Source organism: Balaenoptera musculus, chromosome 15, assembly GCF_009873245.2.
Source record: "Balaenoptera musculus isolate JJ_BM4_2016_0621 chromosome 15, mBalMus1.pri.v3, whole genome shotgun sequence".
Classification (NCBI taxonomy): domain Eukaryota; kingdom Metazoa; phylum Chordata; class Mammalia; order Artiodactyla; family Balaenopteridae; genus Balaenoptera; species Balaenoptera musculus.
Genome location: NC_045799.1, coordinates 9,721,741 through 9,735,658, shown reverse-complemented (window position 1 = coordinate 9,735,658; position 13,918 = coordinate 9,721,741). Strand labels below are relative to the sequence as shown.

The 13,918-nt window shown below is 46.9% G+C and overlaps 1 protein-coding gene across 3 annotated transcripts in view; it reads right to left on the bottom strand.

Moving 5' to 3' along the window:
• Positions 1-13,918, bottom strand: part of ZFP64 (ZFP64 zinc finger protein) — a 78,220-nt gene that overhangs the window by 9,422 nt on the left and 54,880 nt on the right. For 2 of the 3 annotated variants that reach the window (XM_036826684.1, XM_036826682.1), the window contains exons 6-7: positions 5,329-5,478; positions 5,095-5,157 (exon numbers count right to left, since the gene is read on the bottom strand). In XM_036826684.1, coding sequence (XP_036682579.1) covers positions 5,095-5,157; positions 5,329-5,478 — 213 coding nt within the window. Of the gene's footprint in view, positions 1-5,094; positions 5,158-5,328; positions 5,479-11,215; positions 11,352-13,918 lie in introns of those variants that run through there. The other variant, XM_036826685.1, reaches the window with a different exon arrangement.

Genomic DNA, 13,918 nt, shown 5'->3' with positions numbered 1-13,918 from the left:
GTGAGCAGGGCAGGCTCCAGTGGCCACTGAGATGGACACTGTCATCACAGCCTAATCTACACCCTCTCCAGCCTCTGGAAAAAAGTCATAAATGGAGTACTGTGGGTGCGTTCTACCCAATTTTCCAGCAAAAGTGTTTTCATGTTCAATTGTTTAATCACAGAGGGAAAGAAAAAAATGCCTCAACTCACTTCATGATAGATTAATCCTGATATCAATACCAAGTGAAGAAATATAGAGTGGGATAAAAATACAAACACTGGAAGTCACTCTCTTTTATGAGGCTAAACACCAGAGAACCATCTTAAGTGCAGAACATGTGAAATTCAATCATCATTCTTGATGAAAAAACCCAAACCCAAACAAAACAAAACACGCCCCCAAACCAACTTCAGAAGGCTTGGAATAAAAAAAACTTCTTTAACATGATAAATGATCTCTAGAGAATTCTTAGGACTCGAACCACAAATGGTGGTTAAAAAAATAAAAATAAGGGAATTCCCTGGCAGTCTAGTGGTTAAGACTCAGTACTTTCACTGCCAAGAGCCCGGGTTCAATCCCTGGTCAGGGAACTAAGATCCCATAAGCCGTGCAGCACAGCCCCCCTCCCAAAAAAAAAAAAAAAAAAAAAAGAAATCAAGGTATTTCATTAGAGTAAGGGGTAAGATATGGATGGTTTACCTTCACCACTACTCTTCAACTCCGACCCAGAGCACCAAGGCCAAGGCACTCCTGATCAAGCAGAAAGAGAGGAAAACTCACTCTTTGCATATGATAATCTACCTGGACAATTCAAAAGAATCCACTTGAACTATTAGAATAACTAAGACAGCAAGGGGCCTGGAGAGAACACACAAAATTCTTTTGAAACTAGTCCTGCTTCTTTCAGCACTCTATCCAGTTCCTACGTCCCCCCTCGCTCCCCCATCCTTAATCCCAGTCTCCTCCTTAAAGATAAGCACATCCCCACTTGGAAGGTGGGGAGGCAGGGTGTGGTGATGATTGAATTAAGTGCCAGGTGATACATGATGCTCTGTGATTCACAATCTTAATTTAGTACTTTTCAGCTAGCCCACTGAGGAAAATACAGTACTTGTTTCTTTTGGACTTTATTCCTTGTGGGCTTTTCATGTGAATATTGGCACTTCTATTTCTTAAGTGATTGCTTGTTCAAATCCTTTTCCGTTGGAGTGATCTTTGATTTGTAGGCATCCTTGTGTGTTCTGAAGATGAACTCTGTCCCATGTTGCAAATTTCTTGTGGGACACTTGTCTTAACTCCTTAATGGTATCTTATTGTAAGTTTTAACTTTAGTCATATTTAATCTGTCTTCTTTGTGGTCTTTGCTAATTGTTTTTGCCTGTCTATTTCCCCCATAAATTTGTCCTCCTATATTTGCTAGTAAGTCATAGACTTTAATATTTAACTTATTTAGTATATTTGAAATTTGAATGGTAAATTTCCCTATTAAAAATGTCAATTACATTTTTAAAAAAGTCTGCTGTAAACCAAAATACGCCAGTTGGCTTGAGAACAAGCGCTTGTGGGACGATTGCACTGAAAACCGGGTGCTTTTCTTATGCTGCACCATTTTGACTTGAAAGAACTGAAAAACCATGATTATTTTCAGATTTGGTATTTGGCAGATGTTTTCTAAAATATGAACTAAGTGAGACTGTCATGTCAAGGAACGTTAATGATGATACCGTGAGGTTAACTTTTGGATTCTAAAAGAAAAGTTCGGATTTCAGAACATATATCCCCATTACCCTGGGCCTGCAGCATCCTAGTTCTTAGATACTTCTGATGAGATTGGTGATATTAAATGTGATTTTCTCCTATGGTTACAATGAAATGGGTCAACATTTGGAACAGTTATAAAAGTTAGCAAAACCTACATTTTCCCAAATGTCCAGTGTATGACTGTCAAATCAAGCCTGAGTAGGAGCCATTCAAAGTGGAAAACAAACTAATGAATGGATTTTAACTTAACAGTTTGAAAACTTTATGGATATGACTGCAAATTCTATACAGCAACTAGTCTTTAACAAACTATCATTTGTTGTATTTTGGTGTAGTATTATCTGAAAAGGTTATCAAAATACTCCTCCATTTCCAATTACATTATATGAGAGGCCAGATTTTCTTCATATACTCCAAAGGAACACATGGCAACAGACTGTATACTGGAATAGAGGGATGAGAATCCAGCTATTAAGACAGGTTTGCAAATGTGTATACAATGTTACTTATCACATTTTGTTTTGGAAAATAGTTACTTTTCATAGAAGTGTTTATATATAATGAGCTTACTGTTTTGTTTTTTTTTTTAATTAAAAAAAATTTACTTATTTTTTTGGACAAGTGGTGCAGCATGTGGGATCTTAGTTCCCTGATCAGGGATCGAACCCACGCCCCCTGCACTGGAAGCATGGAGTCTTAACCACTGGACCACCAGGGAAGTCGTCCACTGTTTCTAACTGAATAAATGTTTTAAAGTTTTCGTTCTAACTTTTAATGCAGTAACTGTCGAAAAAAAAAAAAAACTCTTTGGGGATCTTCAGTTTTGAAGTGTACAAGATCTCAAACAGTGTCTGGGAAATCAATGTTCTACCCATCTGGCAAAGGTCCTTAAGTGATCACCCACACATATACTGCCATCCTTGCCTCCCACTAACAGCTGGGTCAGAGATGTCATTTGGTCTATATTAGTTCTTTTTCTTGGTAATAGAACCTTCTCTTTGTAGCTGGGCACTTGCCACACAGATTGAAGATTTCAAGCTCCCGGCCTTCATTTCCACAGCTAAGAGTGGCCATGTGACTAAGTTCTGGCCAAATGGGCGTCAACTCAAATGATGTGTGTAACTTCTAGGATGTGCCTTTAAGGTGCAGTAAGCCATCTCAGACCACACCAATGACAGCTACATCACTGGGATATCAAAGCAACAAAAGAAGAGCCAGAGTCCCTGAAACCATGGGGCCCGGCCACCATGCTTGGACTGTCACAGGAACGAAATACTTTGGTTTCATGCAACCTTTAGTTGCTTACTCACTATTCCATGAGTCACAAGGGATACTACTTCTGGGTCATGCCCAGAGGGAAAGATGCTGTGAGCCTCCCAGGCCCCACTCCTACCTTCCACTGGGTAAGAGATTCAGAGAAGTAGAGCAATTGCCTTGGATCCAGAGAAGCAGCTCAGTGTACACCTACCAGAGAAGCACGGGTCTGCCCTGCATATGCATCCGTGACTCAGTGAACCCCACCAAGGACAGGGCCTTGCCTTATACTTTCTGTATCCCCATCATGCTCTGTATCGCCTCAATAAAACATTAATCCAGCCCCTGCCTAGCTCTCTAGGTCCGCCTGGTACTGTTGACATTGGGGCCTGACAATTCTTTGCAGGGCCTGTCCTGTGCATTGCAGGATTTTGGCAGCACCTTTGGCCCCCACCCACTAGATGGCAGTAGCACCGCCCCAATGGAGGATTGCTCAGTTATCCTCAGGGCAGAGTCACCCACTTTGAAGTTGCCTAGCCAGGCCACCCTGCTGGGGAGGAGGGGGGGGGTCATCTTTGTTCAAATGGCTCCCACAGTCTGCATGCTCTTACCAACATCATCCTGGCAGCCTTGTCTTTCAAGGCTTCACTAGGAGGCCTTTCATGATCCACCCTTCCCAGGCAAAGTGGACCCTTTGTTGTCTAGTTTCCATAGCACGACGCCCATTTCCAGTAGAGACCAGTTGTCCAGAAAGCTGTCTTCTTAATGATGGAGCTTCAGGGTTTTAGCTGGGCGTATGGCTGCCCCTCTTGAAGCCATTTTCCAGCCCCCCTTCATGCCTGATGTGGCCACGACTAAGTTCTCCTCATTATCCCGCTAAGTCACAGGAGATGCTGCTTCTGGGGCATGACCTGAGGGAGGCATGCTGTGAGCCCTTCCTCCTGCTTCTTTTTTCCACTGGTTGAGAGACTGAGTTCTAGAGCAGCTGCCTTGGACCAGGAGACGAAGCTGTATGTTTAGGCTGCCAGCTATTCCACCAGCTGTGGACTATTTACTTCTTAAATTGTACTTGAGAGAAATCAATCTGATTGTGTTTAAGTCACTTAGTTTGGTTTCTCTGAGAGCAAAGACATCAGTATCCCAACTCATACAGGCTACTATAGAGTCTACACTAGAGACCAGAGGTTGGCCAAGTTTTTGTAAAGAACCAGAGAGTATAATACACCTTAGGCTTTGTGCAACATGCAGTCTCCAGCAACTACTCAATAACCCCACTGTAGGGCCAGAAAATAGTTACTTTTCATAAAATTGTTAATATGTCATGGGCTTGCTGTTACATTATTGGTAACAAAGCAGCCACAGATAATAGTTAGACAAGTGGGCATGACAACAGGCCGTACGTAGTGTGCAGAGCCTGGTTCGTGATCACGCATTCCTTTGCTCCAGCACGTATGGTTTCCCTGTATTCTCAGCAGCTGGGTGCTCTGAAGGCACCTTTGAGAAGCAACTTCATTGCTCTTATCTAAGATTCCTACCGCCACAAGGCGGCGGTGTCCCCTCCCCTCCCTCCACCGGCCTCTCCAGCTGCATCTCACACCCATTCAGCTCCTGCTGCCTCCAAGCCTTTGCGTCACTGTTCCCTCTGCCTGGAGCCCTTCCCTCTCCTCATCTGGTTACTCAACCACCTTTTTCTTTTTTCTCTTTGCCATGCAGCACGCAGGATCTAATTCCCAGACCAGGGATCGAACCCGTGCCCCCTGCTGTGGAAGCACAGAGTCTTAACCACTGGACCACCAGGCAAGTCCCTCAGCCATCTTTCATAGTTTAATGTAAGAGTCTCTTCCTCCGAAAAGCCCGTCATGACCAGCCTAGATCAAATCCCCCTACTACAGTCCCGGTACTTTTCCCCTCGCCTGTTAGTAACCCTTATTGCCTTTGTGACTTTTTAGGTCCCAGACCCTCCCACTAGACTAAGTTTCATGAGGCAGAGAGACTGTTTCTGTCCTGCTCGCCACTATACGCCCAGCACTTCATTCATATCCACATCCTTGGGTTTTTTTCAACACTCAAGTTTTGAGCAAATGAATGGATACCTACCCGTGTGAATTCTTAGATGGCGGTCCAAATCTTTCATGCCATGAACAGTTTTGAAGTGGCAACCTAGAAAAGAAAAACAGGTTCCCTTAATATAAATAACCTCAAAGAGGAAAGCAACCAGGAATCTGAAATTCTGGCAAGTCACATGCTGAGTCAGTGAGCGAACTGATTCCGAGCTCCTGTGACCGAGCCCCGTACAGAGAAGGGGCTCAGCGCCTCGAGTTTACTCTTTACCTGGATAGCAGCAGTTGAAGGTCCTCTCCCCAAGGGTCGCTGTTTGTTCCTTTGACTCGGAGGGAAGAGCTGTGACAGGGGCTTTCTGGGTATCACTGCTGTCAGCGGAGGGATAAGTTGGTTTTGGAACATCATTATCTAGTTCTGAAGCTGAAATTGAGACAATAGTAAGTGTTACTTAATTTCTCAAATATAAGCACCACGGTAAGTCTTATAGCAGGTTTGGGCTTATTTCACCTACCACCCCCCCCCCACAAAAAAACAAAAACAAAAACAAAAACCCAAACATCACAAGTTAGAAGCCATGCACACTCTGGTCTTAACAATCCTCTTCCTCTTTACCAATTTCCAGGAAGTACAGGGGACAAAGGAACATGGTATCGTGACAGGGACCCAACTGCCAAGATCCAAACTGCAAAACTTTGCAGCAGCGCTTCTCAAACGACGTGGGGAAGACCTGGTACATAGAATAATTTCCGATCCGTCAGACCAGTATTTTTTATAAAATAAAGACAAATTATGAGAAAAGTGGAATAAGACAATAAAAGCCCAAACATTATTAGATATGACAGAAAGCTGGATGTCGAGCTGTTTTTAAGTGCTTACTCTCCATTTCTGAATTTATTTTGACTCAACTCAGTAACAGGTCACAGACCACACTTCAAGTGCCACTGCTTTCCAGGACAAAATGCCACTGTTTCAACTTGAAAGATGGAGGAGGAGAAAGAAAAATCAGAGACTAAAAGATGTGAGATGGTCTGTAGTATCAGGACCTTTTTGGATCCCAATTTAAACATATTGTAAAAGCCATTTAAGGGGCTTCCCTGGTGGCGCAGTGGTTGAGAATCTGCCTGCCAATGCAGGGGACACGGGCTCGAGCCCTAGTCTGGGACGATCCCACATGCCGTGGAGCAACTGGGCCCGTGAGGCACAGCTGCTGAGCCTGTGCGTCTGGAGTCTGTGCTCGGCAACAAGAGAGGGCGCGATAGTGAGAGGCCCGCGCACCGCGATGAAGAGTGGCCCCCACTCCCCACAACTAGGGAAAGCCCTCGCACAGAAACGAAGACCCAACACAGCCAAAAATAAATAAATAAATAAATTTATAAAAAAAAAAAAAGCCATTCAAGACCATGGGAAGTGCAAACACTAACTGAAAGTTTGATAAGGGAATTTTTAAATTTTTTTTTAAAGGTGTGAAGATGAAATTAAAGTTTTTAAAAGCATTCTATTAGTTTAGGGATGGCTATTTATAAATAGTATATGTCTGATGTGCTTCAAAATAATCCAGGGAGGGGAATGGCTGCACAGAAGAAACAAGATTGGCCACGTGTAACTAGTTGTTGAAACTGAGCGTCTAGCCCAGGAAGTTCACTGTATCATTCTCTCTGTTAGTAAGGCTAAGCTAGGTGAAACTGCTGTTTTTGTGGGCCAAAATGATCAGATAATTTCATATGGTTCAACCTAATATGCAGGTTAAAAAATTTCTATAACAAAGCCTAAGTACTCCTAGAAGATTGTAAAGTGATTTCTCTCCAAACAGATTTAAGACCAAGGTAAAAAGAGGTGCTGTCAATATCTTCAGTCTTAAAAAATATATTAACTAGTTTATGAGTTACAGGCCAAGGTCAGGGACTTTTGGCCCCAGTTATAGAAGGTGGATTCCATCTTTCTTGCTAGGTTTGTTAAGGTAAACCTTCTTACCATGAGAAGCTGTAGAACACGTTGATAAGGGCTTCAGTTGCAGGCATAGGGTTTGCTTAGCCACGTGCTAGCTGTGTGACTATTGGCAACTTAAGTAAACTGAGGCTCAGAAAGCTTATCTGTAAAAAGGTATCACCAACCTGCCTCAGAGTCAAGAGATGAACAATGTAAATTCTTGGTACAGCACCCGGCCTCCACTGAGTCAATGCTATTACAGGGCTTCAGGTAAAGGACTGCAGGTATCACATCCAAGTAGCTGTGGAGCTTGAAGCCCCTTAACAGGGTCTGAACAACTGACCTAGTCCCGTAGCTTTCAACTGGGGGTCATTTTGCAATACCTGGGGACATTTTTGATTGTCATGATCGTGTGCACACGTTTGTGATAGTGGCACCTAGTGGGCAGAGGCCAGGGACGTTGCTAAACATCCTATGATGCACAGGACGGCCTCCACACCTACATCAGAATCACCTGAATTGCGGGTTAAATGTAGTTTCCAAAGCCTCATCTAGACTTAACTGGGGGTGGGCCCAGGAACCTGCCTTTTTAAAGCACTCCAAGTGATATCCTCATACTACTCTTTAAGCCTTTGCTACTCAAAGGGTTGTCCTCAGAGCACCAACATCAGCGTGACCTGAGAGCTTGTTAGAAATGCAGAATCTCATGTCCCAGACCTACAGAATCTGCACTTTAATGAGATCCCCAGGTGATACCTATGCTCATTAAAGTGGCAGAAGTATAACTCCAAGCCAGCACTACTCAGAAACCTGTGCATCACAATCACCTGGAGGGCTTGTTAAGGTACAGGTGGCTTGGGCTCCACCTCTGGAGTTCCTGACTCAGTAGGTCTGGAGTGGAGCTGGCAATTCTTCATTTCTAACAAGCTCCCAGCTGATGCTGTTGGTTTGGGGACCACATTTTGAGAATTTCTGCTCTTCGAGAAGAGATACTGGCAGAGATACTGGCTCGGAGGAGATGCTGCTCAAGGCCGCAGGGCTAGATGGTTTCAGCCAATTAGAACCCACACTTGCCAGATCTGAAGTCCATCACTCTGCCCCTCAGAGGAAGACACAAAACCTTGCATTGTTTAGCAATTCACATGTTAAAGAAAGCCATTAAACTATTGAGGGTTTTTAATCCCACAGAAACCAAGGAAGACTGAAAAGCTGAAATCTAAGTGAGAGGCTCTAAAGCACAGTGATTTAGCAAACCTACTGGGAAGCCAGGTGGTAAGTTCCAAATTCCAATTCTATCCTTTACTAGCTGTGACCCTGGGTAAGTTACTCAACTTCCCTGTTCCTCAGTTTCCACGTCTGTAAAATGAGGGTTATGGCCCCCATCTCACAGGTTTAGACGAAGATTAAGTTCTTTAATGTATATACGTAAAAGAACCTTATACATAAGTCAGCACTATATAAACGTTACTGGTTTTATTCACTGATGTGTACACACACGAGCCACCAGATTCTCAGGGAGTGGAAAACACACTGAGCAATGCAAGTTTGAAGACAGGTAGAAGGGAGACGGATGGGTCAAAGCTATCAGAAAACTGTGCCCAAGGCTATAAAGGGTCACCAAGGCAGACTACGGCAGAGGCATGCAGAGCCTCTAAAGGCGACTCCCTCCTTCAATTTTAAGCATCCAGGAAAGCAAGGAAGGTCAGAAGCCTACTCTCCTGAGAAAGGTACAGCTGGGGCAGAGACCCTTCTAGTCTGAAAGATGGGGTTGGGGCCACATCTGACAGAACTCAGTAACCCTTTGAGAAACTGTTGATGTTCCTTCGGTAAGGTTGTTTTCCTGCCCCTCTTATGATTGAAGTGACTGAAGTCTACCAACTGACCTGCTCTGTTCTATCTCCTCCAAAAGCTAGGTGAGTTGCAAAGCCATCTGCAAATTAAGAGTGGCCCAACCTTAAAAAAAAAAAAAAAAAAAAAAAAAAAGGCGGGCTTCTAGCTCAGCATCATAACAGACCTAAAACGCGTGGAGGGGGAACGTCAATTGCGAGGCTGCTTTTCCCCACAGTGGCGGCTGGTGTTGAGGTGCCCTGGCACCCACAGTGCTGCACAACACAGAACACCCTCCGCAACCCCTCCAAACACAGGGCAAGGCTCCAAGAGGTGCCCTCCAAGCGCTGTTTGCAGGAAGAAAAAGCAGCCTATGGCACTCACTTTGAACAGCCCGGGTTTATTCAGGAATTGTCTTTTATAATCGCTTCCCCCAAAGACTCAACATCCCCAATACCTCCCCAGTTCTTTTACAGAGGATCAGCAGAAGTCTTGCTCCCACCCCAGGAACCCCACCCTAGGGTTAGGGTTAGGGTGGAACCCCACTCCGGTTCCACCCGCCTATCGCCACTCTAGACCTTGAGCACAAACACAGGATATTTTGGTTATAGTAGTTCCATCCAGCCAAGCTTTAGGTTTTTTGTTTTTTAAAGAAACGTTTATTTATTTATTGGAATAGGTAATAAATAGATTGTTAATAGTTATAATCCAAAAGTTACTGTGAAAAGTCTCCTTCCAACCCCACTCCCCAGCTACCCAGTTCCCCCCAAAGGCAATGTTAAGAGTTTCTTGAAACATTTTGTTTAATTAGCTATTATTTGTCTAAAGGGTTGGTTTTCTTTGGTTTTATTTTTAGGACTGTATTTAAAACTAAAGCGTGATGCCAAACTATTAGTTTAGGGGTGACTTTGTTAAGCTTCTGCTCTCCTCCACTACCTCCTTGGGAGCGTATGGTCATCAAAGCCCACCAGACAGACCTGCTGCTGGAAGTCTGATCCTTCTGGCAGGAGAGACTAGATCCCCCTCTCCCTTTCCGAGGCAGGAAAATGCGCGGGAGGGAGAGAAGAGAAGAAAGTTCTGCTAAAAACTCCTCTCGCTACCCCCTTGCTAAGCAAAAGGCAGCAGCTACCCACGGGCGGGAGGGAAGGTGGAGGGCAGAGGCACCGTCAACTAGGAACCTACATCGTCTGACCTGAGTGCAAGATAATCAGAAGGGGAAGCGCCTTAGAAATGCAGCGTCCCCGACTCCACCCCACCCCTGAGATTACAGCAGCGGAGGGGGTGGTGGGAGCCTGAAAATTTAGCGAGTTCTAGAAGCTCCCTACCTGCAGGCTCTTCAGAAGCAGAGGCCCCAAGGCCCACCGGGTGAGAACTACTGCCCCGGGGGCTTAGGGTAGTCCGGGGTCCCTAGGCTTCTCCCGGAGCCCCTCTAGCCCGGTGGCAGCCGGGGTGAAATCCCACCGCGGCACTGCCCTGCTCACTCCCCGCCCCCAACATGGCTCCACTTCGCTTCCAGTAGAAGTCGAAGTCCTTACCGGAGCCCGGGGCTCCCGTCACTTCTCAAAAGCTCAACCGGACGCGCCTCCAAGCTCCAGCCTCGCTGACGCCCGAGGCCTCTGCACTTGCTGTTCCCTCTGCCTGGAATGCTCTTCCCTCGGCCATCTCCACCGCTCGCTCCCTCACGACCTCCAGAGTTTTACTCGACGGCGCCCTCCACGGCCAGGCCTTCCCGGGACAACCCCCTCCCAAGCCCCTCCCAGCTTGATGTTTCCCCCGGCGCTCAGCCCTAACACACCCCACGTTCCGCCGCTTTATCTCATGTGCCATCTTTCTCGCCTCCACTGGGCCATAATAAGCTCCAGGAGGGTCGGAATTCTATCCTCCCTGTTCGTTGCTGTGTCTCTCTCCAGCACCTAGCCCCAGGTCCCGGCAGAAGCTCAGACATTTTTCAGACCTCCCCCCCCCCATCCCTCAGGAAAACGCCTGGGGCGCGGGTCTCGGAGCGCCCACCTTCCAGGCGCTCAGCCCCAGCCCAGCGCCAAGGAGGTCGGGCACCCGGGTGCCGGCGCACCCCGAAGACAGCCTCCAAAGGGGTCTCAGAGCATCCTTCCAACGTGTTCGGGAGATGAACCGTCATTTCATAGCGCTTGGGGGGAGGGGGAGTGGCTGCAGGAATCCCCTCGGGGAGCGACGTAATTTACCCGAGGAGGGTGAATTTACAAGGGTGGGGTGTGTGTAACTCACAAAGGCGGGGTCAGCAAGGCCCGAGCCCCAGAACTCGGGTTGGAAGCTTCACCCGCCCTTCCACGCCCGGTGGCCGGGACCTCGCACCCGCGCGGCTCCGGGGAACGTCCGAGAAAACTGCCTCCAGCCCCCCGGGCCGGGCGTCCGCAGCACTACTCACCCGTCTCCCCCAGCACCTCCGGGGCCGCCTCGGCGAACTCCTGGCGCTCTGGCTGCGGCTCCTCGGAGCCGAGATGCTGGGGCCTGGCCTGCTTGCGCCGCGACATGGCGTGAGGACCAGGGCTCTGGCGCGTCCCTACGAGTGGCCAGCCTCACACAACCGATTCCCGGAGTTGGGAAATTCCCCCCCCCCCCCCGCCCGTCGGCCGGAGCGCGCATGTCCCGGCAATTCTGCTCCTCAGCCGAGCAGGGCGATTTATCAAGAGCCCTGACGGCTGATTGGCCCGGAGCCAAGACCTCGCGACTCCTGGGGAAGCGCGGTCCACACCCGGGAAGCCCGCACCACCTGGGAAGCTCGTTAGAAATGCAGACTCTCGGGCTCCACCCCAGACCCGCTGAATCAGAATCTGCATTTTAACAAGCTCCCCAGGTGATTCGCATGCACATTTAAGTTTGAGAAACCGTGTCTGCATTTTAACGAGATCCCCAGGTGATTCGTTTGCCCATTAAAATTTTAGAAGCACGGCTCTCCTCCAATTTAATGTGCGCGCGAATCACGGGGGATCTCGTTAAAATGCAGATTCTGACTCAGTGGGTCTGGGGTGGGGCCTGAGCGTCTGTATTTCTAACGAGCTCCCAGGTGATGCCGTTGCGGCTCCTGCCGCAGAGGCCGCGCTTTTAGATTCTGGCTTAATTGGTCTGGACTGGAACCTGGGCATTGGTGGACATATATTTTTAAAAAGCTTCCCCAGGTTATTCTGAAGGGCAGCCAAGGTTGAGAAGCACGACCTCCACTCGTGGCTGCATATTCGAATTTAAAATTTAAATGAGGCTAGTGCGTCTCCAACGGCAGGGTGAACTTACTGGTCCTGGAAGAGTTGGTTAAAAATGCAGATTCCGGAAGTTTTGGCTTCAGGCGGCGGAGCCCAGGCACCTGCATTTCCATGCAGCGTCTCTCCCCCGGCCCCCGGACTCTGGCGCCCGGGGTCTGAGACCACACGGAGGAAAGAGGCCTGGGGCCGACAGGGGCGCGGGCCCCGCCCAGCAGGTGACTGAGGCGTGGTCCTCGGGGGGTTGAGCTAATTGGCGTTCGTGCTCAGACTGACTGGGCCCCTGATGAGACCCGAGGGCACCCCTCCTTGCACCAGGTAAACGACATCCAACAGGGAGCAAGAAAGCCACCTACAAGCCCCAGATGTTTACTTTCTTCCATTGGGGAGTTACTTAAGGCGGGGCTGTGCCCCAAGCTTGCCCGAACCTGAGAGTCACGTGGGGGCCTTGGTTAAAAAAGACCCGTGTTCAGCTCTGAATCCGTGGGGCGGGGACTGGGAATCCGTATTTCTAACATCGCCGCGGTGAGCTTTTCTGCCTTGGCTTGCTCCGGCCCTGTGGGGTTTCGCAGCGTCCTGTAATTCACCTTCTGGGAGGTTACCCTTGACAAACCCTAGGGGACTGTCTGCAAGAAGAGCATTTTTATATTTCTTAAAAAAGGAGCTGTTTTCCTCAAACTTCCCGTTGATTTTCAAGTTGTGAATTGATTGTAGGGATGTTTGTGTAAAGCCGGGTGAAGTCACTCAAGGTTAAATTTTCGAGATAAATTTTTAAAAAGCAACTTTTAAAGTTTTCTTTGGGATGTGTGTATATGTGTCTAGGTACACATATATGTAAAGCCATTTCAAAACATACGTGTGTGCTTCTGTTTATCGTGTGACCTTTTGGAATGTCTCAGAAGGATCTCTAGGGGCCAATGGTTGCCTCTGGGGAAGGTGAAGAAGGAAATGCACCCAGCCGGGAGGTTGGGAGGCATCTGATACCGCTTTTTACTACTTGAGGTGTGTTTGTATTTGCTATGGATAGAAATAATTTCTTCAGCTCAGGTGCACACAACTGGATTAACCAATCTTTGGTACAAGACCCGTTGTCATCCCTGACCTGTCGCTGACCTGTATTTGTCTGGTTGCTTGTTTGTTGCTTGGCTTATTACGATATAATTAATACCAGGGAACTCACTGACCCAAGCTAGGACCTTAACCATAACCTGCATTTCTCATATATCCCCCTTCATCCCCTCCCCGAATTGAATAGCCGTCCACCTAAACCCTTCATTCTTCATTCCTTTGCTTTTTTTTCTTAGCAAGTCTTTTTTGCACCTACATGTATTCCTTAAATTTTAATTTTTAAAGAACTTCATGAAAAGGGCATGTAATCTTCCAGTAATTACTCCTCCCCCGCATTTATTATATTGCTAAGATCATCCAAATTATCACTGTTGTTCAACCAGTTTGATGTGTAATATTCCATGGTGTGAAAATATCACAGTTGGTTCATCTGCCTTCCTGTTGATGGGCACTTGGGTTGTTTCCCAGTCTTTGCCACGTGAATAATGCAGCTATGATCTTTCTAAAAAGTGTCAGTTTCTTAAATGAATGTATACATTGGTTGGATTGTAAGTGACTATGTAAGAAATGATGCCACAGTGGAGGCACCAGTCTACACTTCTCCCAGCAAGGTAAGAGGTACCGTGGAGTCACATCCTTTACCACACTCCGTATTGTCAGATGTCTTAATTTTTGCCAATCAAATTGACATACAATGATATTTCACTACGGTTTTGATTTTTATTTTCCTTGAATATATTTCAACAAAAGGCAAAGTAAATTATCAATATTTTCTACAAATATAATGACAGCAACAGATTAAAACT